Raw genomic sequence first — 26492 nt, 5'->3', positions numbered from 1 at the left:
GGTAGTGGTCGTACGGTGGATGAATACCCGCCAAGTTTCGCCCTCAGAGGCCGGTGACCTCCGTCGACGATGGTCCACCGTACGGTAGTTCCACCACACGATGGTCCCACCACCACTTTCAAAAAAATATTTTATTACCTCCCTGCGGGTAGGTTCAATTCGCGATTTCTTCCTTCGGCACTAAATTGTTTCCCTTCGAATTACATACGACATCTTTCAGCCGATGGCAATTGAAATCTTTCTGTCAAGTCCGCCTCTATCCAGCACCCTTCGGTAATATACCCCTTCGGCTTCCAAGACCCCCTTCGGCTAGCGTTTTTATTTGCTCCTTTGTTAATTACTCTCCTTTGGCAACTTTGTATCTCTCTTTGGTGCTTTTCCTACGGCAAAATCTTCTTCTTCCCTATGGCGTCGGGTTTCCTTTACTCCCTTCTGCTGCAATTTCTTTTTCCCTCACGATTGTGTCTTTGGCTGGGGCGTGGGCAGTTCTATTTTCTATCTCGCCGGCTAGTATAATAGATTTGTCGGGGCCTATCCGCGGTGGACAACAACCGCAAGGTGGTCACTGGCGGTGGCCCCCCCGCCCGATGGTGGTTCCACTGTGGCCACCGATTTTTTTTATTTTAATCTCTTTTTTTTTTTAAATTTCCTAATCTAATAGTCCAGAGAGTCTTCGGCTCGGGTCCCGTGCCTCTGGAATCGCCCTTCATTCTTCTCGGTTTGCCTCGCCCGAGAGTCTCCCGCTTTGGTCTCGTGCCTCTCGGGTCCCCTGAGCACTTCTCGTGGTAGGGTTTCGATTTGGACCCATTGATGGCAAGTCTATTTTCAATGGCCATCCGAAGACCTGGAACCATAAATTCTACAGGAACCACGGTCTACTTCCCATACATAAGAAGAAGAAGAATAAAGATTTTGAAGGCTGCGGCCTTGCACACAGGGTTCCAATCGTTGTCGACACGAATGATCTTGGGATTATCTACGTCACCGAGGTTTGTCTCCTTCAATTTTACCTCTTGATACCTGATGGGTTCTTCCTTCGGGAACTGGTGTGCGGTGGTGTCACTCACACGGGCATCTCCCTTCCAATATTCTCTGTATTCCGGCAGGTACACCTCCTCTGTTACTTGCTCTGGTTCCTCTACTTCGAGCCTGTAGCTATGGAACATTTCGTAATCCTCCATCTGCCAGTGGAAGAGGCCATTCATGGAGTCCTCATCATCCCCCGAGCATGCTTCCAATTCTAATACCCCTTCGTCACTGGGCTCCATACGGCGTCCATCCTCATCCTCACCCAACTGGTCTCCCTCAAATTCCAACTCGGAGGAGGATGCCAACTCCTCGCTCACCATCTGCGTATGAAGATCAATCACGTACTTCCTCCCCGCGCTTTCCAAGGAAAGCGTATTCTGCTTCCAGTTATGGTTCGCCTTTGCTGCAATGAGCCACCCACGCTCGAGAATGGCATCGTACCCTTTCTACTTCAGTGGAATCACTACCAAATCTAGCACGAATGGCTGCGTGCCAATCATCACCCGCTGGCCCATGAGGGTACCGACAAGTTTAATCCCGTGTTGATCTGCCCCTAGCAGGTTGAACGTGGGGGGCCACAACGTAGGCTTTCCCAGTTTTTCCCATGTCTCTTCTCGGAGCACATTTACTCCTGACCCTCTGTCCACAATGGTGTCCGTCAAGGTAGTTCCCAGGATGCCCATTTCTACCACTGTCGGTTGGCATCCGTTGTTTTAGCTTGTGTGGGTACGGAGTTTAAGATAGTCGTTTTCAACTGCGGCATGGTTTCAAGGAGGTCTTCAATCTTCACGGGTACCTCTATTTGCAATATTTGTCGTAGGATTCTCTCTTCTCCCTTCGTCCGTGACGGCCTTGTGGCCTTGTGGCTACTTTGTCCTTGTGCGGCCATTTCCTTTATGATCTCGACCCTTGCTTCCCGCACTCTCTCGGTCTCCATGCGAGGATCGGGGTATGTGGCCTTTTTGGCCTATGCCCTTGTGATTGCCAACACTTCTGCCTTCGTGGATTCAATGTTCAAAAGGTTTACTCCTGGCTTCCGGCAATTTGCATCCTCATGGTCGCCTAGCCCACACCAGCGGCAGAGGTGTTGAGGGGTGGCTTCCTTCGTGCAATCCCGAGAGAAGTACCCCACTGATTGCAAGCCCTACATTGGATAATTGGTCGGCCCTTGGCATCATACTAGACACGGCTTCAGGTATTGTTATTGTCGTTGTTATTCCTTCCACCGCCGCGTCTGTTGTCCCGGTAACCTCCAAATGATGTCGTCGTGTTGGTTTGTTGGGCCGTACCCACTGGTGCAAATGTTGTGGCCTACTCAGTGAACAGCACTTGTGTATTTCGGGTCTTCATATTGTATGGGCACTCCTTGATGGAGTGTCCCATTACTTGGCAAATTTCGCAAAAGGCCTTCTTCGGGCATGTACCCTTTGTATGTCCTTCCTCCTTGCACTCCGTGCACCACACGACTCCTTCGCTCCGGCTAGTAGAACCTTTCATCGCTTTAAATTCCCTCATCATACGCTCCATATCCCTCTGCAGGGTCGTCACTTTCTTTTTCGACCCCTCGTTACCACTCTCATCAGAGGAAGAGTCATTTTCCTCGGAGGACTTTCCCTTTTTCTTGGATGTTTTGTATTCACTTTCTAAGTCCATAGCCCTATTCTATGCATCATCGTATGACGAAGGAGGGACTATCTTCATTTTCTTCTTCAAACTGGGTTTTAGGCCTTCTACGAACCACCTCTTCTTGAGTTCGTCGACCGGCTGACTCTCCATTTTCCCAATTAGCTCCTTCAGGTGCCTTCCGTAGGCACGAACTGATTCCTTTTGTCCTTGTTTTGTACTATATATCTCTGCCACTATTTCATTATCATCCTGGAGTAGGCGGAACTCCTTCTCGAAGGCTTTCCGCAACGTGTCCCATGTGGCCACTACAGTTTTATCAATATTTGAGTACCAATTGATGGCAACTCCCCATAATGTCACTGGAAATTGCATCGTCCATTCGTCCTGGTTCGTGACACCATTGGCCGTCCATATGGTTTCGCAGGTTCTACAGTGCCTCACGGGATCCTCCTTCCCGTCGCCGATGAATTTGGGCAGCTTCTGCCTATTGGCCATTGATGGGGGTCGTGTTAAATTTGTGACCTAGTTCAGTAATCAGATTTCTAACATTTAATTATTTGCTAGCATTAAGTAAACCATAATCAAGTAGATGCAAGAATGAAAACAAGAGAGCAAGAGAACAACACAAATACCCTGGGAAAACCTCCAAGGAGGAAAAACCCAGCACTAAAGACCCACAGGTCAGATTATGCATTCAATCTTAATTGCATCAATACAATACTTAGCTTGACTCTTCAGATCTGATTCCTTTTATCATATCAGATTTGCCCTTCTAAATACACCAAGTCTTCATCAAGGAATACCAAATGACTTCTATCTCTTTGAACAAGTTCGCACAATCCTCTCCTTTATTTCACACCTTCAATTGCAGAGCTATTTCGCTAATTGCATGAGAGATTAAGTGAATGATTTATTTGCAAGTTGACTTTATTTATATGTGTCTTAACCTTTATTAAATCCAAGTCGGCCTTCCTCCTTTTGGCGCCAGTTTATTTATTGAGGCGTGGTGTATTTTAGGGTGGCGTGAGGGTTTAAAGGGCCTGACCTTAACTTGGGGGCACGTTACCCCTTTAGGACCTAGTCCTATATGGGTTCGGATGTTGCCTTAAGGCAATCCGAACCCATCTTACCTAGTTACAAACAACAGGTCGTGTCCCCAGAGGTGGTTGTTTCTGTCATGCACCCGCGCCACTCCCTCCCGTGCCGGTGGTGTTTCCTGTTTGAGTGAATGGGGGTACGGTGTTTTGTACCCGCGTGCTTGGTGTGATGGGTCCCAAGAGGGGGTCCTGTCTGTCGTGTGTCTGTGCCTCCTCTATACCAACGGTCATACTATTGCCCTCTCCTCCGTTCTCACCCTCGTCCTCTGTTCGCTCCCTTCGATGGTCCTCCGTGCGCGGCGTAAGGGATAAGTTCCTGAACTGATCCCGTGTCTCTTCGACCAAATTTCTTCGTAGCCTAGTTTCCTCCAAAAACTCTTTGTGGCTTCTCACCCTACGTTGTTCTGGGGACGCGTAGAAATCTCCTTCGGCTTCTACACCCCCCGTGACACCTCCTTGGTTCCCTTCGGGCAACCCTTCGGCAGGTCGTCCTTCAGCAAGTTGCCTCAGCCTCCGTCTACGTTCTACTTGTTGTTCCAGAATCAAGGCCCTCTATGCGGCCTCCCACTCCTCACTTTGTGCCTTCTTATTTCTGTCCTTATTTAACAAGTTGGGCATTAATTCCCGGACATCTTCATAAATAGCAACAACACATAAAAATAGAACACTTCTTTATTAATTCATCCGATTGGATACAATTTGTGTCAATAGTACGACACCATTATTATAATATAGAATGTTCTTTATTCCTCCTGGAAGTTCAGGGTTCACTTTCCCCTTGGCCTCTTGCCATCACGCTCCGCTTCCCAACGACGACTGTTTTCTTCGTACTGTTGGAGGACCTGTTGGGGTCGCTCCTCATGGGCAATCTCCTCCAAGCGAGTTGGTTGTGCCAGTGATGCCTGTGCAAGCAACCGAGGGAGGTGGTTCATCAATGGATTCGCTACGAGGCTAACTTCCAGTGCGGTCCACATGACACTTGTTGGGATTTCAGCCTTTGTGGCCTCTCTTCGAACGTAGGTCTCGATGGCCGCCTGAAGCAGGATTGAAAATTCCCTCATTGCAGTGTCCTCTCCATCGTAGAGTTCCGTTTGTGCGTCATCGGCCTCTGGGTTAATCTCACCAACGAGTAGGCCCATCGTGTTCGTACGCCATCCGCTCCTTCCTTTCCCGAGTATGTCTAGGCAACGGCACCAGATGTTTGCCACATACAGGTAAACGATTAAATGCAGAAAGTAAATGCACAGAACATAACGGGAATATATTAAAGAACCAGTCCCTGTATTAATTCAACAGTCCATGTACATCAAGTGCTCATAACATCACACCCAGATACAACTATCATGATTCTACTTCGAAGGAAAGGTATGCAATATATAATACCCGAAGGGGTGCGACCAACCGTCGCGTCCAACTGCCCTTCGGGAAGACTAACTGACTATCGTAACCCACAATTACCGACGACAACATAACATAATGATTATTCCCGACAACATGTGTGTGTTTTTTGGGGGGGGGGCAATATGTCCTTAAAACTAACTATATAAGTTCATACATACGATGAAATTTAGAAATCTCTATTTCGTGTCCTTTGACAATTCATATTTTAATTATGTTATATTTTGATTTAAATTATATTTTTATTTTTATTATAATTAAATTTATTATTAATATTAAATCCTATTTTAGAAAGGGGATATTACACCTGTTAATGGGCCTAAAAGGGTTTATCCTTTGCACACTGAAAGCAAGATTACAAAATGGACTCCGCCAAAACAAGACTGGATCAAAGTAAACTTCGATGGTGCGGCAAGAAGGAACCCAGGACCAACGGGTGCAGGTTGTGTGGCAAAAGATTGCAAGGGACGTACTACAGCTTGTTGTAGTCAAAGGTTAGGTTGGGGCACCAACAATGAAGCAGAAGCGCAGGCTGCCTTCCTGGCTATTAGTATGGCTAGAAGGTTGAATGTGGACAATCTCCATTTGGAAGGAGACTCACAGATCATGGTGAATGCAATAAAAAAAGGCTATGCTGAAAACAAGAAAATTGATAATATCATCCAGGTTATTAAATGACTGTTATCTAACTTCAGTAAATTTAAAGTTTCTCATGTGCTTAGGGAGGGTAATATGGAAGCCGACTCTCGGGCCAACTTGCCATTTTCCCTCCAAGTTGGCGAGGTTGAATGATCTTGATAAACTCTGACATATCGTAGGATGTGGATGACTAGATTAAGAATTTGAATTTGAATGTAAAGTAATTATTCGTTATGGGAGCAGATGTTAACCGTTTTTGGTCGAATTTATTAAAGGTGATTGTTCTCTCAAGTGGTATGCATTTATCGCTTGGCATACTTGCACGGCCTCAAGCTTGCTTGGGATGAGAGAGGTCCATTTCATCATGCAAAAGGACATCGGGGGGGGGATTTCAAAACCAAAATGGAGACCATGGTACAAACGGACTAGCTGAGGTGGTGGCAAGTGGAAGAGCAGCCAAGGAGAATTGAATGTGGGGGTGTTTGGCGGGTATGATTTCCCTGCAATAGGATTGCTTGGATGCAGATTTCTTACACGCAAAAAAGCACGTTTCTATTTCCAACAGATATTTAGTACACTCATCGCGAAGATGGAGTGGGAGTTGCCCCAGATGAATTTATTGCATTGCATTGGGACAGATAAGCAAGGGATTTAATTTCTGAGGTGGACAGATAGTTGTCATTGTAAATTTGGCACTAAGGATTGAAGGTGTGCTAGTGAAGCTTCTCTTTTGGTGAGTGCTCGAAACTGTCACGATGCAGGCTAACTTCTCTCTCCAGACCACTAAACCTATGGTGGCTTTCTGGGGATGAATCTCGGATGAGCACTTGTCCCATGTTTTCAAATTCTCAGAGGTGACCTTCCTGACAAGGGTGAAAAACGTTTTGGGTGACAAATACCTGAAAGCTGAATATCGATATCGAACTAACATTGACATCGCCTCGCTTTTCTTAGCTTGGTGTCTTGAGTTAGAATCGAAGGAGTCGATACTTTGGTTGATGCATTCATGCGTGAAAGATTGGTGTTGGGGGTTGGCGAATCTCATAGGGATGGCGCAGCAAGGTGAAGACTTTGTATGTCCAGGTGGAGATTGGCTCCACGTTGGGGAATTCATACCACCTCTCCGACCTTTCCTGTTCTGGAGTGCTAATGGAAATAAGGAAGTTAGGTGCGCTGCAAGGGGTAAAGGAGTTTTTGAAAGCCAGGGAGGCCGAATTGGTGAGGGAAGAATTCGCAAAGTGGTTTCCAAAAGAAGCCAACCAGGAACAGGAGGAGGTGTCCATTGTCCCCAAGAGAAAGTGAGGTAGGCCGATTGGTTCTATCAGTTCATAGCGACGTCGACATCCTTTGGAAGGCTCTTCCTCAAATGTGCAAACCCAGGGTGTGGCCTCCAATGAAGTGGCATGTGTAAAGGTAGTTGAGGACCACAGGAAGCGCGTTGTGGAGCAGTGAGCAGTGAACGGGTTCTTTTTTGTTAATTTCTGTTTATATGATAATGTTACCTATAGAGAACTAAAGCCCATTTTGATAGTTAGAATATGTAATAAACGGGCTTCTAGATCTAGAATTGCAGAATGTTGGCTGTTTTTGATGGAACTCCAGACTTGAACATAATATGTAAATCCTTTTGATAATCAATATAAAGACATATTTACCAATCAAAAAAAAAAAGTAAATTTGGTTTTGTACATTTTAGTATAAAAGTGCTATCCATACAAAGAAGTTTGATAAGATTATTCAAATAATATTTAATTTGATCAATATTTACTTACGTTTGTTAGCAAGAGGCAACAATATTACCAATAAAGATGAAAGCAATTGTCTCAATGACACAAATGTCAAACAGGTTGTATACAACTAATTCAGTAGTATCCAGTGGACTTGTTATGAAGAAAAATGTTTTTATTAGAACATGACATGATATTTGATAAAAATAGCTGCATACCTGGGTTAGGCTCTGATGGGGCTGGAGCAGGCGGCAAAATAGGCCCACTAACACTTACATTTTTGTCTTGGGAATTTGGTGTTCCAGGCAAAGGAGGTGCAGCGGGCAGAGGAGGTGCAGTGGGCGACTGCAATCTCTGCCACAATTCTGAACAATTTGTCTTCCAAAATCCTATCCTTTCATGGCTCCGATCATATGTCACTAGCATGTTGCGGACGAGAATGCCTGTCACAAAAAGCACAATAAACTATTATTAACTCAGTCAAAAGCATTAATTTTTTTTATATGTTACATTTATAACTTATTCTCATAAAGCTGTAATAAAAATTCATTAGATATGACATGAATCAGTAATGATGTCAGATAGCTCAATAAATTATCCATGGTACTCATCCATTTCCATTGCATCAGCATCTATCATAACATTAATGATAAAATCACTGGTAATTGGTTAACTTCTAAAATGCATGAATAGGATAAATATATCCAATTCTAGTAAACTCAAATAATGCATTAGAAAACATTTTATGCTTAAGGAATGAAAAATGTTATTATGTACAACAAGAATGGCCCACCCAAAAATTTTGTGCAATGTTCCCTAGTGATATGGTTAATCTTATTCATTCATGTAACCGCAAAAACTAATTCACACTCATTATGTGTGTGTTATCAAGCAACTTACCACCAAGTAAGGTTGTAGGATCTTTTCCATTTTGGAAAATCCCCAAGCAGTATGCACCATGGACCTTAGAATGCTGTCAAGCAAGACAATCAGCATCATATACAGGGATAAACAGATCAAGTACAAGGTTCCAAAACCAAATGGTAAGCAATTAAATAGTTCGCATGGAATAACTAACTTTTCAAACAAATGAATCCACAAACAAAATAAACAATAATTGCACCATGAATAAAATATATTTAGAAATAGTACACGAAGGGTAAGCAATTGACTATCTTACCTGGAACAAGTAATTCTCAGGAGCCAATGAAACCATTTGTCCTTTTTCAAATACTAAATCAACACGTGGAAACTTCCTGTTGAGCTGGGAAATGTCACTGGTAAAATAGTTGTAAACATCATATCAGTTGAAATACAGAAAGTAAAACCCCTGTAGCTTTCCTGTTAATTTAATTATTCCAACCATTCAAACTACCATCTAGTACATGAAATGTGTCACCTTCCAGCACCCGAAAAGCAAATGTCATGATATGTTGGATCTGGACCATCAATTCGCTTCAATGAACCAAGATGTTTTATCACCTGAACATGACTAAAAAATTAGTGTTTTTCATTTTAGATTAGTCATGAAACAAAACAGATTTTGAAGATATAACTAGCATGTACCAGTTCTGAAAGCAAAACTAATCAAGAGTTAAATGAAAACACATCTCATTCCACCCTATGTTCCTTAAACAATAAATATAAGATATATTCAGTACATATAAAACTATGATTTCTGGTTTACACATAGCTGCAAATATTCATTGCTGTTAACTGGCAAATCATTCTTCTCCACAGGAAAGTCAGGAAGCAACCATGATGATAAGCATTGTTTGTAACAGTATTTTAATAATGAAGTAACTTAAGATCATTGTGACAAGCCAAATACTTCTCATGTTCATGCAATGATCATGTTTTCCATATTAGTTCAAGTAGTTAACTCTATTTGAATCCCTTAAAGAGGTATCCAACATGGCTCGACAAGTAAAGCTCCTACAAGAATCACACACCATTTTCTATATCATTTTGAATCATACAACCTCCAATGCTACCAAACTCTATCTAGAACTACCATATGGAATCCATACGAAATAGAAAGATAAAGTTTTATTTGCCAATAGCAACAAATCAGTATTGGGTTGACATTGAAATGCCTAACTGCAGATGGTAAACAACCAGTGCTCCCCAGGGACACGTCCCCTGACCTGGTACCCCCATGTCCTGCAGGGGACATGTTGGGGACTCAGGGACACCTAGGAAACCTCCCCTCCCAGTCCCCTTTCAATACAAAAAAAGGGAACATTTCCGAAATGTACCTGAATGTGCAGGGGATGTCCAGGGACAGCTAGCCATTCCGTATCCTAGCATATTTTAAGTTGACTTTTCGAAATAAAAAAAGTTGTCTTAAATTTTAATTAAAGTTTGATATAACCCATGTATGATAGCTTAGCAGATTGATGGAGTATAAAGTCTGTAGCTTCAAACAATAATAATGGCTAATAATTGTTCAGTCAATATCAATCCAAAATGTTAAATAGCAATCTATTTTCAGCGCAAGAACAAAAAGAATCCAAATATTACAACCCACCTTACAGATCATGAATGATTTATAAAGATACAACAGATCTACGCCAATTAATAATTTGTTTCACTGAGAGGACAAGGATATTATATAAAGAGTGGATTTTTATTGCCGTAGATTTAGTTTCTTAGATGTGTGTTTTCATTTTGGACAAGATTAGGTCGAGTGGCTCCTCTTGAGAGCATCAGCTCACTTTATCTCTTACAAAATTTGCCCTGAAGATTCAAATTTAAATGGAAAAGAGTACTGCCTAGCTCAAGTGCTAAGTACAACTATAAATCAGATACTATGGTCTTCGTCATTACTTAGAATTCTGGGATCTATGACCCAGTTCTTATGTGAATATGAATAGTTATTGTAACAGTCTCTGTCTGATTTCATTCTATTCCAGAACACAATATGTATAACACTTGACATTTCCTGAATAATAATGACCCAAGTTATTGGTTTGGGTTTGAATAGAAAATTAATGGTGTTTGCGTTCATCTGTATTAAAAAAAAATAATAATAATAAATGTGTATTGCAGGCTAAGAACAGTAATAAGTTAAAAAATACCACATAGTATCATATAATCAACAAAACCACCATAAGAATAAAAAAAATACTACTTCAATGTCAACTTGTCAAACTCGAATGTCATGATATATATTCACTGTTCAATATTAAAATAATAAAATCAGCAATCGGTATCATATGGGCCTTCAAAATAATAAGGTAAAACGAGTTCATTTTAGTGTTTCAAATGGTATAGATAGCACAAGAGCTCGCTTTCATTTGTTTTTCTATGTTTTTGTCGTTTTATAGTTGAAACTTACAGCCTTTGGGCATTTTATTATAATTCTTATATAATATATATGCACATTGACAATGAAACATTTAGATTTTGTTAATTTGTTTGTCAATTCTCATGTGAAATCTCAATTCAAGTCTAATATTATATATTAAGCTTCTATAATGTCTATGATGAATGCTTTATCAATGTCATGATATGAATATTTGAAATTTTCTCTATATTTTTTAAAAATTTCCAATTTTTTAGCAGCCATCCCTTGCCATCCCCTAAGAAATAGCCAAAAGGTACCCCATCCCGGAAACACGTCCCACCATCCCCTACCATCCCCATCCACCAATCTTGGGGGAGCATAGCAGCTGATTGTAATACTTGTTCCCTATTGCCCAAGTTTGTGAATCGTATGGTAATCCAGGACAGATTCTTTAAGGCAAGTCTATTCTGCAAAATTTCATATGGTAATCCTCGATTGAAATTTTAAGGAAAATCTATTCTGCTAAATTTCCTTCAAATTACATTATTGAAAGACCTGCCATGTGTGACATTTGTATTGTGATGAATTCAAGAGCTGGCAAATCCATCCTGCTGTTCATTCTTCCCAACTCCCAACAGATGGAACACTACCTGAGGGTCTCCTGATCAACTTGATGTGATTGATTTATGTCCTTCAAGGTGCTGATGCAGATTTGGATTTGTTTAGTCTATATTCTTGTCTTCTGTTGTGAGTTGCCATGTAGCATTGATGTCTTCAAATGTTTGTTCGGTGCTTGAACATCTCATTTCTAATTCCCAAACATCCCAGGAATCAGTTGCATTGCGGATAAAAAGTGATTACCTCAATTTTTTATGGAACCACCTTTTAGTGTTAGATTCTCATGCAATTAAAATGATAAGGCGGAGTTATTTCTATTTCAACTTAGAATCAAATGCTTAATTCATTTAAATAGCACAAATGAAAATCGCATTAACATCCAAACATACATAGCATTCAGACTGATTTTATTAGTGGTGTACAGTACAATTGCCATCAAAAGATAGCTGCACAGGCAGGTCAAGAAGAAAAGTAAACTTTGCAGAGTTTCTTTAAGATTTTCACAAACTTAAGATTTAATCCAACTAACATATTCCTCAATTGATATAGAAATTAACTAATGGAAACTTTATTGTCTTTCTAAGTCCATTATATAATATAATACTTTCAACATAATAAAATTCATTCCAGCTATTTCATATTATCATTAACAAAATGAGTAAAATAGTTACAAAGGGCCAGTATAAGGATAAATTTTAAACAGTAACTGCTCTTAACTTAGGCATTTAAAGATCTTTCAACTTACAGCATCTCTAAAGGCTACAAATGCTGCTTCTGGAAGGTATGCATATGTTGTTCCACTGTCGACTACAGTTCCATATTTACCATCAAACACTTGAGGATTCAGGGGTAGAGAAGTGCCAGCAACTCGCATTCCCTTCAACTGAATATTGTAATATGGACTGTTCACATCCCCCCACTAACAAAAGACGTGTCAGATGTGTCATATACACATTATATTTTTCAAAAAAGGGGAATCTATTCTATGATTTGATTTTCTAATGAAAGAGAAAGAAACTGCATACCTCCGATTTGGATTTGATTTTGTGAACACCATTTCTGGTGGAGGAGGAATTGCACCCAAAATCATAGCACCTCCACCTATGCCCATACCACCATAGCATAAAGAAAAGGAATTAGCTATAACACCAGTTTGAACAAGTTGATCCATGACACTAAGTGTTCCCCTGCCAAGACCCATGATTCCATCTGCATGTTGATGATATATGTCGCCAGTCTCTGAATTTTCACAGCCAAACACTGCACGCTGGGGCTTAAGTGCACTTTCATCACCAAAAGACACAATATCCTCTCCAAGTACACCGCTGCTACTGCTCATCTCTGCATATTGTCTTTCATACTTGCATTGGTTTTTCTCTATATCACAATTACTACAATCAATTCCACATTTTACAGGCTGGTAGGTGCTTGATAAGTCTGGTTGAAATCTTGGATCCTGAACAGACATAAAGTAAGAAAATAATTTATTTCTAGATCTGACAACCATAATCATATAATTATTTTGAAGGGCAGAAAAAACAATTGAATGCATGAATATTTTAATTCATGGGAAGGAAACAAAGAGGTGATGATGCTTATAAATTAAATAAGTTATCCACAGATAAATATTTTCTTGTCTAAATTAAATTACAAGAAAATATATCCACTTCTAACAATTTGCCCTAATCTAACTACAAAAGAAAAACGATGATCCATGACAATGACTTGCATTTTATGATAATAGCATGCAAGTCGCTGTACACGTATTAATAATCCCTTAAAACAATATAGTTAGCAAGCAATCTCTCCATACATGACATGTACCTTACCAAATGGAAACACAAATCATATGTAAGTTCACCTTTATATGAATCTCTAAGAGAAGATTGAATCCAAGATGATCTCACACTTCTCAAGCATAAGATATAACTAGACGTTCTTAAAAATTATCAAGCAAAGCAAAAGATCAAATGACCTTTGGTCAAGTCCTGATTGAAGCTACCCAAAATCCTTGTGGTAAGGTAAAATGTTATGGAAAATAACAAGCATATACAGATTCTGTGATAGAACTAAAAAAATGATAATTTGAATGCAAGAAATCTAACCGCTTCTAATAAAAATACAAATGATTAGCATAAAACATGCAACACGTCTTTAAGAAGTCAATGATTTAGTATGAAACTCCAAATTCTTCTCCAATGGTCCCCACTTCATCTCCCTTGCTGAATACCATTTTTGGTATAAATATTCATAAGTGCTCTCCATATTGTGGCTTCTTCTGCCTTTTATGTAACTGAACATAGCACTTAATGTAGCACTTTGTATTAGTCATATTTGCAATTGTCATGCTCAAGTTGGTCTGGGTTTAATTCATCCTTGGTTTTTAAAATTTTTATAACTATAAAGAACACAATTATTGGTGACGTATAACCAAAAATTATAGACAAGCCCAAAACATCAATGATTGTGAAAGTAAATAAGAAAATAAAGGCCCCTACGTAAAAAGTTTTCATATGCAATCTTGAAACTAGCCGGCAAGCCAACAACAACCAATATGAGGTTGGAATAAAACAAAGCATTCATGTGATTTCTATCTTTCAATCAATGGAAAGATCTCCTTATACAATGATGTTCCTTCTCTGGGCTGTCAGACACTTCATCAAATAGTAGAAGAAGAGTTCAAAAAAAATTAGATCTTGTGAAATGATTTTCTGGATTTAATTGCATGGTACGTTTCTTATCCAATATTTGAAGCCTCAATAATGGACTTAACATCGAGAAATATCTTCCACATGGTACTCTCAATTGTTAGTATTGAAAGTATCATACAAAATCTTCCAATTAAATCAACTAAGACTGCTCTACATTCATGTGAAAGGCCAATGCACCAAAGAGCAGCATCACCAAGGAAAAGAACTTAGTACTCAAAGCTCTGTACGATAATAAAAAATTCATAGAGGTCACCTTGACATTACTTAAAAACACAAGGGCAGAATACCACCAAAAAAAAAATTAAAAAAACAACTCACTAGTCATTAACATAAAGGACAAAAAGGAATATGCTACATAGTTTTTAACTTTGAAGGCCATATAGAGAAGATGAAAAGTCATCTGCCAATAACTGCAGCTATGAAGGTGCATAAGAACCCACCATATAAAATGATAAGAAAAATGAACAAAATTACAGATGAGTCATCATTGAGCAATACGTAGGTTTTAAAACCTACAGCCCCCATTATGTCAAGAATATATGGGTTTCCTAAAGTTCGTAAACATCGTGTACCTTTGAGACCCATTGTAAATATGACCAAATCCATTCACAAACAGTTTAGCTAGTTGTCTAGCAAAGAAACTTGGACCAGTCAGAGCAAAAACTTCATTGAGTATCAAATACTCCACTGCTTTCATAAACAAGATAAAAGATTCAAAATTAGATGAGCAAAAAATCCTCTTAGTTCCAACGTAGCCTCTCTTTTTGCCAAAATTCCCCAAGATGAGGCCATAAAAAATCTTGAGAAGTCAACTCATTTTTGTATTAGCATTCGCACTTTGGCATTTGAATCTTATCATTTTGAAACTATCATTTGTAAATATGTTTGCTCCTTCATCTCACCTATTTTAGATGTCATTAGATATGCTAATATGAACTTTCCTAGACTTGAAAAGATTTATGAGACAATTGACAACATGTGTGGGCAAATGGAGCTAGCAATTTGTAATAGGGATCCTACTTCAGGATTCTATGAGCAATGTATCAAGCCCATTGTGATGCAGTGGTGGAACAATATAAACACCCCACTTCATATGGCAGCTTGTGCTCTAAATCTCAAATGGTATGCACCAAAGACATGAAGGCTGCATCCTTGTGATGATGAAGAGGTGAAGGAAGGGTTAATGAACAACTTTACTTCACACATGGTGGCTTGCCTTTACTAATCTTTGCAATATAAAATTCAACAGACCAAAGGCAAAGATAGATAGAGATACATTAGATCAAACCAATCCTATTTGATGGTAGGCATGGCATGGCAAGGATAAATGTTATATCTCCATTTTGGGACATTTCTGATTTTTGCCCTAAACGATAATTCCACTCAGAATGATAATCATGGTTTTCTGCTATGTCATTACTGATTTCAGAATTTTTCCTTAATATCGACTTGTCTTTCTCTCCCTTGATAGATCCTTATATAAGATCCAAATTGTTGTTCTTTGTATAAGGATTGATGTTTCTTGAGATGACTGCTTGATGGTTCGATTACCTGATCTCCTTCATTGCCTGATCGCTGATATCTCCTGAACTTATCTGCTCTTTCTGAGCATTGATTGCTGTTTTAAATTGTTTTCCTTGATTGATTGATCTGCTTGATAAATATTATAGACTAATTTCTTCTGTAATATATTCATAATCAGACCTGATTAGTCCTTATTCCCTGCTGGATTATCAGTCTGCTGTTTTCTAATTCCAGATTTTTATTGTTTGATCAGATCCCCAGATGCCCTCTACAATGAAATGATTCCCCTTATTATATCTACATTTTAGTGGGTGAAAGCCACATCTTTTCACTAGCATTATAGCCTTTATCAAGGGACACATTTCTTCCTTGTTGATGGCCCACTTTTGAAAGCCTTAAATGATGGTAAATAATTATATTCTTAGCACTAGTCGGCCTTGACAAATAATGCAACTAAGTAGTCGTTGACCTCTTCTTAATCAGGTTGGCCCTATTAAATAATTTCTAATATTTATTATTGAATCTCTTGGTCGGTCTTTTGAATTTCCCATAAATTATGTCACCTAGGGTTATATTTAAGGTCAGCCAGCAAATAAAATGGCCAACAGTATGTTTAATAGGGGCATGACAACAAACCAGCATTAAGGATGCTTTCCATTCACCTCCTTTTACAAGTTGTCAGTTACTCTCTTGTAGAGAATAACTAGTTCTCATATAACTTCATCCACTCTATCAAGAGGAATAGGATTAACTCTAGATGAGTGCAAAAGTTGGTGGTTGTGCATAGTGCCTTATGACTTCAAGCTTGTCAAACTCCAATTTTACAATGGGATGTTGATCCTAAAGATGCGGAGCCACACAAAGGGATTGGTTGGGGTTTGATTGGATGAGGTAGCCCTTCAATGTGGCAGTCACTCAAACTTATAATCAAATCTTGATGCAATGTTAGCAGATTTTGATTAGGGCTAGCAGCATATTTTTTATTTTATATAATATATATGCACATTGATAATGAAAGCAATTAAATTTTGTTAATTTGCTTGTCGACTCTCCTGTGAACTATCAATTCAACTCGAATGTTACGTATTATGAATCTATAATGTATATGATGAATGCCTTATCAATGTTATCATATGAATATTTAAAATTTCCCTATTTTTGTAATGGTCATCCCCTATTGTCCCTTAAAATGGCATCCAAAAAATCTTTCTCCAAATAACATCCCCTACTATCTCATCTCAATAACTTGGTGTAACATAGATCCAAACATTATCAATTTCACAATCGAAGCCAAAGAAGGCTTATTGCTCCCTTTTCTAAATGTGCTAATATTGGGAATGAAGATGGCTCACAAAGACTACTCAACACGCCATCTACCAAAGCCATGAAGCAATAAGAATATCAGATGTAGATCATCTTAAATCGAACAAAAGATAAACATTTGGAAAAGTCTTTTAAAAAAAATGTCTATCAAGCTAGGCAATAAAGAAACCCTTATGTAAAGCAACAAAAAGGTCCACACATAACAAACAAATCAAAGGAGAACGACAAAATAACTTTCCTACCTTACATCAAGAACATGACTGGGATTATTAACATAGAAAGTTGTTTTAAACCATGCAACATCCTTAGGACTAAGTTTAGGAACCCCAAAGGCATAGTGAATTTGATGAACAAAAATGGTGAATACATAATTGGAGAAAGAGGACACTCACTTTATACTAGAATCAAAGACCATCGTGCAGATGTAGAACATACAAAATCTGAAAGGGAGCCCATGAAAATCTTACAAGAAAACCAATCACACAATCAACATAGGAAATACAGAAGTTTTATGCTTGAAAATCATTTGATCGATAGAAAGATTAGAGAAGCCATTGAAATAGAAAACCATTGCAGGAACTTCAATACAAATGATGTATGGAAACTGAGTTGATATTCAGTCAATCTTAAAATTTTAACCCTCAATTTATTGATTTTTTTAAGAAATTGATCTATATATTATCACACAAATAATGAGCAGACTATTCACCAAAACAAAATGTGGACAGAATGTAATCACACCTCAATGTCATGCAAATTGGGCCAGGCCCAAGAATCAAGTTTCAAGCAGCCCCATAAAAGGAAACAGCTATTTTTGAATACCATTTAGTGGTCAATCTATTGAATTTTAAAAATTATACATTTAATTGAAATAATTATCCTAGATAGATAACGTGTTCTCTTATTGTCCTCCACTGATGAGGCTCCAATGGCTTCTTCCTTGATGAAGAGAACATTGATGAGGCTCAAACCGTTAGATATGAAAACTACCATGCAGTTGAATCCAGAAGACCATCTCACAAATTTAAACAGCGAGCACAACCTATGCACTTTCCACAAACAAACACTTTGGTAAACACGTCTAGAAACAACAGTCATATTCAACATTAAATTTAAATACTAAAGGGAATTCTAAGGCTAAATTGATGACTCCCTTCACATATTCAGGGAATATTCGCATTTGTAATTTTCATGTAACTATGAAAAATACATGAAGAAATTCTTTATAATTTTCCCTTAAAAATTATTCACCCATTGCTGCCAATATATGTAAAATGAACTGTCACATATAATGAAGCAAAAGAGGAATAATTATTTAGGACATTTGCAGGTATGTTATCTAACACTATGATATAGAATTATTTTCTAGGAACCTTGTGGAGACTAAGGGCTTCTGATTCGGTCTTGTTTGAGAGCTCTTGAATCAACTTGTTTTTTGTCATCTCCCACCCCTTCATGCTATGTACTTAGTTATCAGCCACCAAAGTCCTAAGGAAAGAAGAAAAAAAAAAATATTGCAAGAGAAATTATTAAGATTGCTACTGGATTCACTGTGTATATTTTTTTACTTGACGGTTCATATCACACTCAGTCATCCATCACAGAGTGTGATTTGAAATATCAGCTGAAGAGATACACACAATGAATTCAGAAGCAATCATAATAATTCACAGAGATGATGGGTAGGGTTTGACCTACTCGATGCAACCAATCAAATGACATGAATGCACTAAAACATAAAATAGAACAATAATGTGGTTTACTGCTTTGTAAATATTCTTTTGAGCTTTTTTTCTGAATACTCTTGAGCTTCTTTTCTGTTAATTTTTGTAGTAATCAGCTAGGACTTATAAGTCTTAAACTTCTGAGGATCTCTGCTTTCCTGATTACTTGTTCCCTCAGGCATCTATTTATTCTTATTTCAAGCCTATCCTACTAGCAGCTTTTCGGTTTAGGCTTCTTTCCTGCAGCTTTTTGATAAATTAAATTTTTGCATTATCATCCTTTCTAGACAATCTTTTTATCCATTATTATCTACAACTGTACCTTAATTTTTAGATTTCCATGTTTCTCTGGTTGACCTTGCCTTGGCATCACAAGCACTATTTATCGAGCTATAACTGCAATTCTAATATTATTTTTCTCATCCAGATGATAGATCGCAGAGTGTGATTCCAGACATTGATGTAAAACTTACACATTTTCTTCCAAATTTTTACTTAATCAACATATATTGTTGAAAGTTCGTAAATTATTCAATTTTTTGAATTTTCATTTCTAATTCTTGTCATAATTTTATATCCTTGGAATATATAATACCTATATTATTTATTTTATAGTTCATTATTTCCTAAAACACCTATATCCTTATTTTTGAAAAAATGGTGTAATTTTCTTGAAAAAATGGCGCAAATTTAACCATCCTTGTGGTCCAAGTAACTATGGGGTCAAACCAAACCCACAATAAAAAGCAGGTTAGTCTAACAGCTATCAAAACCAGGCAAATTTCAGTTCAATCATGTGTGCTCAACATATACTTGCCTGGTGGTTGCCACATTGTGTACAGGTTGAACAGGGAACATATGTAACAGTACTGCCTGAATCCACTATCAGCGCAAATTCTTGTGGAGGTGTTCCAATTCGCAGTCTTGTTGTATAGTACCTGTAGTTATTTCATAAAAAAAATTAATTAACAATTCAAATAATGAAATTCAGAAATCATGGACAATTAAAAATAAATTTATATGTAAGAACCTGCTAGAAAAAATAAATATGAACTGTAGTAAAACTACCACAATTTGAAAAAATAATGACATTAATCAACAGCAAGGGACACTCAAAACTGTCTAAGAAGGAAAATAATTAATACATATCAAGTTTATATATCTCATTAGAGTATATCGAAGAACGAAAATGCTATGTCAAATCACTAAAAGAAACAAATTGGAAATGAACAATATCAAGATTACAACGGATAGATATGAGTCAATTAGGTCACATAAGAGACTCAGAATTCTTGCATTTTCCCAAAAAAAAGGAGCAGATGTGCATAGGATATCTAAACAAATTTGAGCCTCGGCCATTTAGTTGAATTCCAATGGGATTTGGTTATCTACGACGAGCGTAGCCACATCAAAATCTTCTATGCCAATGACTTATGTGATAGAACGAACAATATGGACAAAACAAAGGCCTTAAAAAAAGTCATGAAGTTTGATATTGATCACAATTTTGTTAATCTTACAGGGAGGAAGATTCAACCTTGTAGCGCTTCTAGAAGTAGGCGCAATTAGAGTTTGGTTGATGCAATGCACTTGACACAAAAGCATCTCAATCCTCATCTTCGTGTAATACAACATTTATCTTCTCTCGAAAAAAGTTAAGAGACATGACACAATTGAATTGGATGCCATTAATCCATATAGCAACTAGACTATCCAAGATGAGGACCTGATGTTTACAAAAGGCAATACTGTTGATTTTGAGAGCAAATTGAGGAGGATGCAGCAAAATCAAAAGCAAGAGGAGTTCAATTGGATGACATCATGTTTGGGGATGACGTCGATGCTCAAGAGGAATCATTAACTTCTAATTTGAGGGTGGAACCACAACTGATTGTCAGGAGTAGAACCCCAATCATCAGTCAAAAAGTGCAACTTATGTGATCGCGCAGACCAAGGATTTAATAAATTTGATGGCCAAATGGCCGTACTTAATTCATTCTTTGAACAAACCTATCTACTCTTGATGGTTCCTTCCTAAGGATATACATTTCCGAAGACGACTCTATTTACTCTATGATGTTTCCTCCTTTAACCATAGGCCACTCTAGAATTCGAAGGGCAACGTTGACCGGATACTAGATGAAAATTTTACCTGACAGACAGGATCAACTATCAAATCTAATCCTTATACCAGAGCAAGACACCAGTAAACCCTCATTCACCAACCAAAATATTATAATCTACCACGATTTCCGAAAATTGACCGCTACTCTTAAAACGCATCATTTTTTACAAAAAATTGTTAAAAAGTCGTTGCAAGTTAAAATCCTAGACACAGAATGAAGCAACAACGAACAAAATGACAAAAATCGAATGTTTGCCTTATTCTGTACGTAAAAAAAAAGGTTTTGAGGTCGAAAAGCAGAAGAAATCCGCTAAAAAGGACGATCGTACCCGTTAGTGAGCAGATCATCATAAAGCTTCATTCGAGCGCTGGGCAACTCAGGTTTTCCAGCAGCGAGACGACGAATGACGGAGGAATTTGCCCTCGGCGGTGACAATATGAGCGGAAGAACCATAGCAGCCGATCCATTTTCCACATTTATATTGAGGCAACTGCAATCACTCACAAATAGCAAAATTGCAGTGGCTACGAGTAGGCCCTCCCAGCACATCGCCATTGCCAATATTTCTTCCGATCCTCACTTCATCTTCGATCTTTCTAGGCCTGTTACCAACTAGTGAGAGAAACCTTTTCTGTTACTTCACGTAACAGAATTGTTGATTAACAGGGCCAGAAAGTGACGCCTGCCCTGCAACTTCCTATTCTTCCTCTCCTTCCCCTATTGACTTTTTCTCTGCTCGCATGATTCTCTTTGAAGCAGTTAAGCATCGGCGTTATATTAAATTTAAAACTCTCACATGTGCCACTTTCTAACGTAGTACATAGATAATCCTACAATTTGTAACAACTCTCAACCGTTTGCAAGCATTATTTCGTGCCCTAAACAAGTCCCACGTAGTTGCATAGTACTTTATTGGAAATATTGTAAAATAAAAAAATTATTTTTTAATGTCCTAATAATTTAATTTTTAATTTATTGTTATAATTTACTATGTTTTTTTAAATGTAAATTGCTATCTTGGGGCTAGCTCCCATTGTTATATTGTAAATTGCTATCTTGGGGCTAGCTCCCATTGTCTCATATAACAAAGAGATTATTTTTCCAAAATATTTCAAATGTCATTATAATATACTATTTTAAATAATATAAAAACATTTTTAATAGAAGTTTAATTTTTAAATTATTGTTATGATTTATTATGTTTTTTAAATGTAAATTGCTATCTTGGGGCTAGCTCCCATTGTCTCATATAACAAAGAGATTATTCTTCCAAAATATTCCAAATGTCATTATAATATACTATTTTAATTAATATATAAACATTTTTAATAGATTTATTTAAAAATATTGGAAAATATTAATTTTGAGTTGAAAAATATAAGAATTAAATAATTTTATTTACTTAAAATTTATTTTATTGGTTATGAGTATAGGTATTTTATTTTAATAAAGAACTATTTCATTTTTATTTATTCAAGAACCATTTTATTGTAAATTGTATGATCAAAATTTGTTTAATGGTAATTCTTTTAATCTACATCATAGATGTATGCATTTTATCTACCGCTCCTCATTAAGAAAACACTTATCAATATAATAACTTTCAATAAATAAAGCGTTTTCTTAATGAGGAGCGGTAGATAAAATGCATACATCTATGATGGAAATTAAAAGAATTAGCATTAAACAAATTTTGACCATACAATTTATAATAAATATATAATTGTGACATGGAACCTTATTATGTGACACTAAATCTATATTTGTAACGTATGAAAAAGGATCTTGACCTTACATTTATTGTATTTCCTACAATAATCTTATTTAGATAGACATGAATGATTGGGGGCTAATAAGATCTTGAGCTTATTGTTATTTCTATACAATTTAATTTTTTTTAGATAAAAATAAGAACTATGTTTAGTGTGGGTATAAACAAACACATTTCATTTAGTTAATTTGTAGCATTTTGTCATTATTGAACAACTATGTGAATTAAATGAAAGTACTACTTTTGAGTTAATGAATGATTTCAAAACATATTATTGTTTATACTATATGAATTAGTATGATAATATTCAAATTTATTAGTGATTACTATAGTGAATCCTTTAATAAATGTAGCGGATCCATCTTGTATTCGATTTCAACTACTAAGGGTGTCTTGCAACACTTATGGGCATCCTCAATATCTCTTGGTTTCACCAATTATGAGTTGACACAATCTTAAAAAAAATAGATCTCATCAAACGTGTGTCATATGTTGTTACGAGATATATTTAATCTAGCAACTCATGAAACTTTTCAAAGGAAGCAAGACAAGTTCTCCTAAGAAACCCCAATGTTACAACACATGGCAAAGTGAACATATTTATATAATAAAAACCACAACATAAATGTATTGATAGCCCCACTTGCATTGTCGATTCAAGTTAATGTAATATCCAAAAAATATATTTGCAACCAACAATCAAATCTAGAAATCTATCTTTTAAAACATCTAGTTTTTCCCTAGATTGATTGATCTCAGAATTGGCAATTTTAACAAACAAAGAAAGGAAATATTATGTATGCTTAAAATACTATAAAATAACAAAGAATATTAGTAATGATACGACATTATGTTATTATATATCAAAAATTTACTAGATTTTAATCAAAACGCCAATTTACAGATGAAACAATCAATTTCACATGAAAATATGAACTCTAGCTTATATATATTATATGAAAATAGCCAAAACAACAACAAATATGGTAATCTAAGATGTAAAACATAAACAATTTTTTTTACACAAATCAGGTGAAATACATATCAAGTATTTGAACAATGCATTGTCAAACTTTGTCCATGAAGCAAAAATGAAAGCTATAGCAAATAGAACTCATATATAATGTTGGAACGAGAAAAAAGTTCCCACATAATAGCAACATGGTAGAACATAATGTTATTAGGGGTCACATCCTAATAACATTTATATATAATATTCTAATATAAGGCTATTAAACCTTATATATTATATGCTTTATAAGCATATCACATTTGAAATAATTATAATTTAATAAATATTAGATTATTTATGAATGGGATATGCTTATAAAGCATATAATATATAAGGTTTAATGGACTTATATTAGAACATTATATATAAATGTTATTAGGATGTGACCCCTAATAACATTATGTTCTAACACAACAACACTGACAACAAACTAGAAATGCAACCTGCAGATCTAAACCTACACACAAACAAACCACACGAAAACTAGTTGAACTACATCAATCCTTAAACCTCCATTGCACTCCCTAGATAATAATTCCCTATTTAATCAAAGGGTTTCATTGTTTGATGTTTGTAACCCATGGTTTTTTGTCCACACATCACAATCTTTTATGAGTTTTCATCTACTAAAGAAATTGTATAAAAAAAATTGCTCATACAATGAAATTGAATAAAATAGTAAAATGGTTCCTAGATAAAAGTTGCAAACACTATATTAAAAAACTTCAAACCTCAACATCTTATTTTGAAAGGAAAATATTAAATAAAAATATATGTGAATTAATCTCACTCAACTTGCATACCAAATTGATACATCACTTACAATTGTTAGTTGCAAGCACGACCTATCATAAATCTTTTTAAAATAGCTCCTAGAAGTTACAAAAGCATCTTATCTAAAATTCATGACCCCTCCTTATGCCAATAAATATAATATTTAATATTTAATTATTTCTAATTAAATATCATGTCCATGATTCTTGAAAATTGTAGAAACCTCCATAATATTTGAATTAACATAATACATAAAATACACATTATCAATCATATATTAAAGTCACATGATCAAATATACAATCATTTAAAACAACTTGCTCAAGTATATTTGAATTGATACATGGAATTGCATTTCAACATAACGTCTAAGTTCATAAGCCCAAAGATTGAGCAAAACATAAGGAAACTATTTACTTTATAAGAGACCATTAGTTCGAATATAGTGAGTACATGAGTACAGATTTGATGATAATCTTAACAAGAACACTCGACATTTATCTCCCTTGAGCACACCACAGGCGAGAACAATGTTAGAACATTTTTTCACCAAGTTGCAAAGCACTGTGCTTCCCTATAATTTTTCTTAACATTAAGAATACCTGATTTTGCACGAGGATGCCTAGAAATCCAAAACTAGCAGGAGTAATGGAATCAGATGCAGCAAGATATATCTATATTTTAAGATGCCAATGTAACCATATCATGATATGGAAAAGATTGTGAAACACAATGATTCAAATAGAAAGCGTTTACTAAGAGATCAAATCATCTTTGGCCAAAACACCTTTTTGACCCGACTATCAACAAATAAGTTAAAGCAAAGACTACCTTCTCTGAAAACCTAGTCTTCTCTTTACTCCATATTCGGCACTCATCTAAGGCACAAATAATACACATTGAAAAAACAACACTGCATATAAAGAATGTGAAAGCATACATGACCATATAAAGGCATACATGAACACATTGGTGATTATAGAAGTAAATAAGAACATACAAATACATACAAGATCATTCAAGTGCATTGATCTATTCATATCCACTTGCCTACTTATGAAGAACTAAAAACAACTTTGAAATCATAGTTATTATAAATGATATTCATATCAATTAGTCAAGACTCGTTTAAGAACATGTCAACATGATATGATAAAAGACAAATGATAACCAACACCTCGTAAAATACATCCAAATACTTAAGTTATGCTACTTATTCAATTTATTGATCAATCTTCAATCATTTTGAATAAAAGCCACAATATTTCATCTTTAATTCCCTATCATAAGATTTACTTCATTTGTTGATCCAAGAAAAGCATATGTTTTGTATATCTCGACAATACATATTAAATATATATAGGAGATAATTCTAACTTGAGTAGCTCCTTACAAAAATGTATAAAACAAAAAATAGGGTTTTACATGAAATGATAATTTTGTATTACTTGAAAATTTGATCAACTATGCACGTTAAATTCTCTCGAAATAACCCTATGTTTTTCATACTAAGATTATTCTATTTATTCACTAGGAACTAATGCCCTTAAAGAAAGAGTGTGTGACTTTATTTAATCACTTCATGACCTAATGAAGGTTCTTCTATCCTACAATATCTCAGTTGATAGACTTTACTTCCTAAAATGAAATGTTAAGATTTTATGTATAACAACATCATTCTCATACTTACAAATAAGATAACAAAAAATGTACTTAAATATTTATACATTAACAAGCTGAGTTTTCTAGATTAGATTGTTTGTAAGTTTTTTACATCAACATTTCAGATCACACTTTGTGATCCATTGTTAGGATGATAGAGAGTTGGGAGTAAAATGACTAGTTACAAATAAGACATGGGTTAAAAAGAAGAGGGGGAGGAGAGTTGACACAAAGTTCAAAGTCAAGGGGAAACCCCAATAAACAAAAGAAAAAAGAAATGAAAAGGAAGCACAAAAAGTCAAAAGAAACATAAAATATTAAAATAAAATAGGAAAGGAACTTTCCAAAATTAAGACATAAGGTAAAATAGATAAAAGGGGGAATTGAATTCAATGGATTAAGGTCCTAAAAACACTAAAAAAGGAATTGACAATAAGAAAAG

At 36.3% G+C, this 26492-nt stretch overlaps 1 protein-coding gene across 1 annotated transcript in view; it reads right to left on the bottom strand.

The window, feature by feature from the left end:
- Window positions 1-21649, bottom strand: part of LOC131070426 (aspartic proteinase nepenthesin-1) — a 44512-nt gene extending 22863 nt beyond the window's left edge. Inside the window, exons 1-8 of the mRNA XM_058005945.2 lie at window positions 21160-21649; window positions 19523-19643; window positions 12449-12879; window positions 12169-12325; window positions 8916-8998; window positions 8697-8793; window positions 8417-8489; window positions 7735-7959 (exon numbers count right to left, since the gene is read on the bottom strand). Coding sequence (XP_057861928.2) covers window positions 7735-7959; window positions 8417-8489; window positions 8697-8793; window positions 8916-8998; window positions 12169-12325; window positions 12449-12879; window positions 19523-19643; window positions 21160-21386 — 1414 coding nt within the window. The 5' untranslated portion in view covers window positions 21387-21649. The remainder of the gene's footprint in view (window positions 1-7734; window positions 7960-8416; window positions 8490-8696; window positions 8794-8915; window positions 8999-12168; window positions 12326-12448; window positions 12880-19522; window positions 19644-21159) is intronic.
- Between the last annotated feature and the right edge of the window lie 4843 nt (window positions 21650-26492).

Source organism: Cryptomeria japonica, chromosome 3, assembly GCF_030272615.1.
Source record: "Cryptomeria japonica chromosome 3, Sugi_1.0, whole genome shotgun sequence".
Taxonomy (NCBI): Eukaryota; Viridiplantae; Streptophyta; class Pinopsida; order Cupressales; family Cupressaceae; genus Cryptomeria; species Cryptomeria japonica.
Note: the sequence above shows the minus strand (reverse complement) of the source record. Positions and strands in the feature narration are given on the sequence as shown.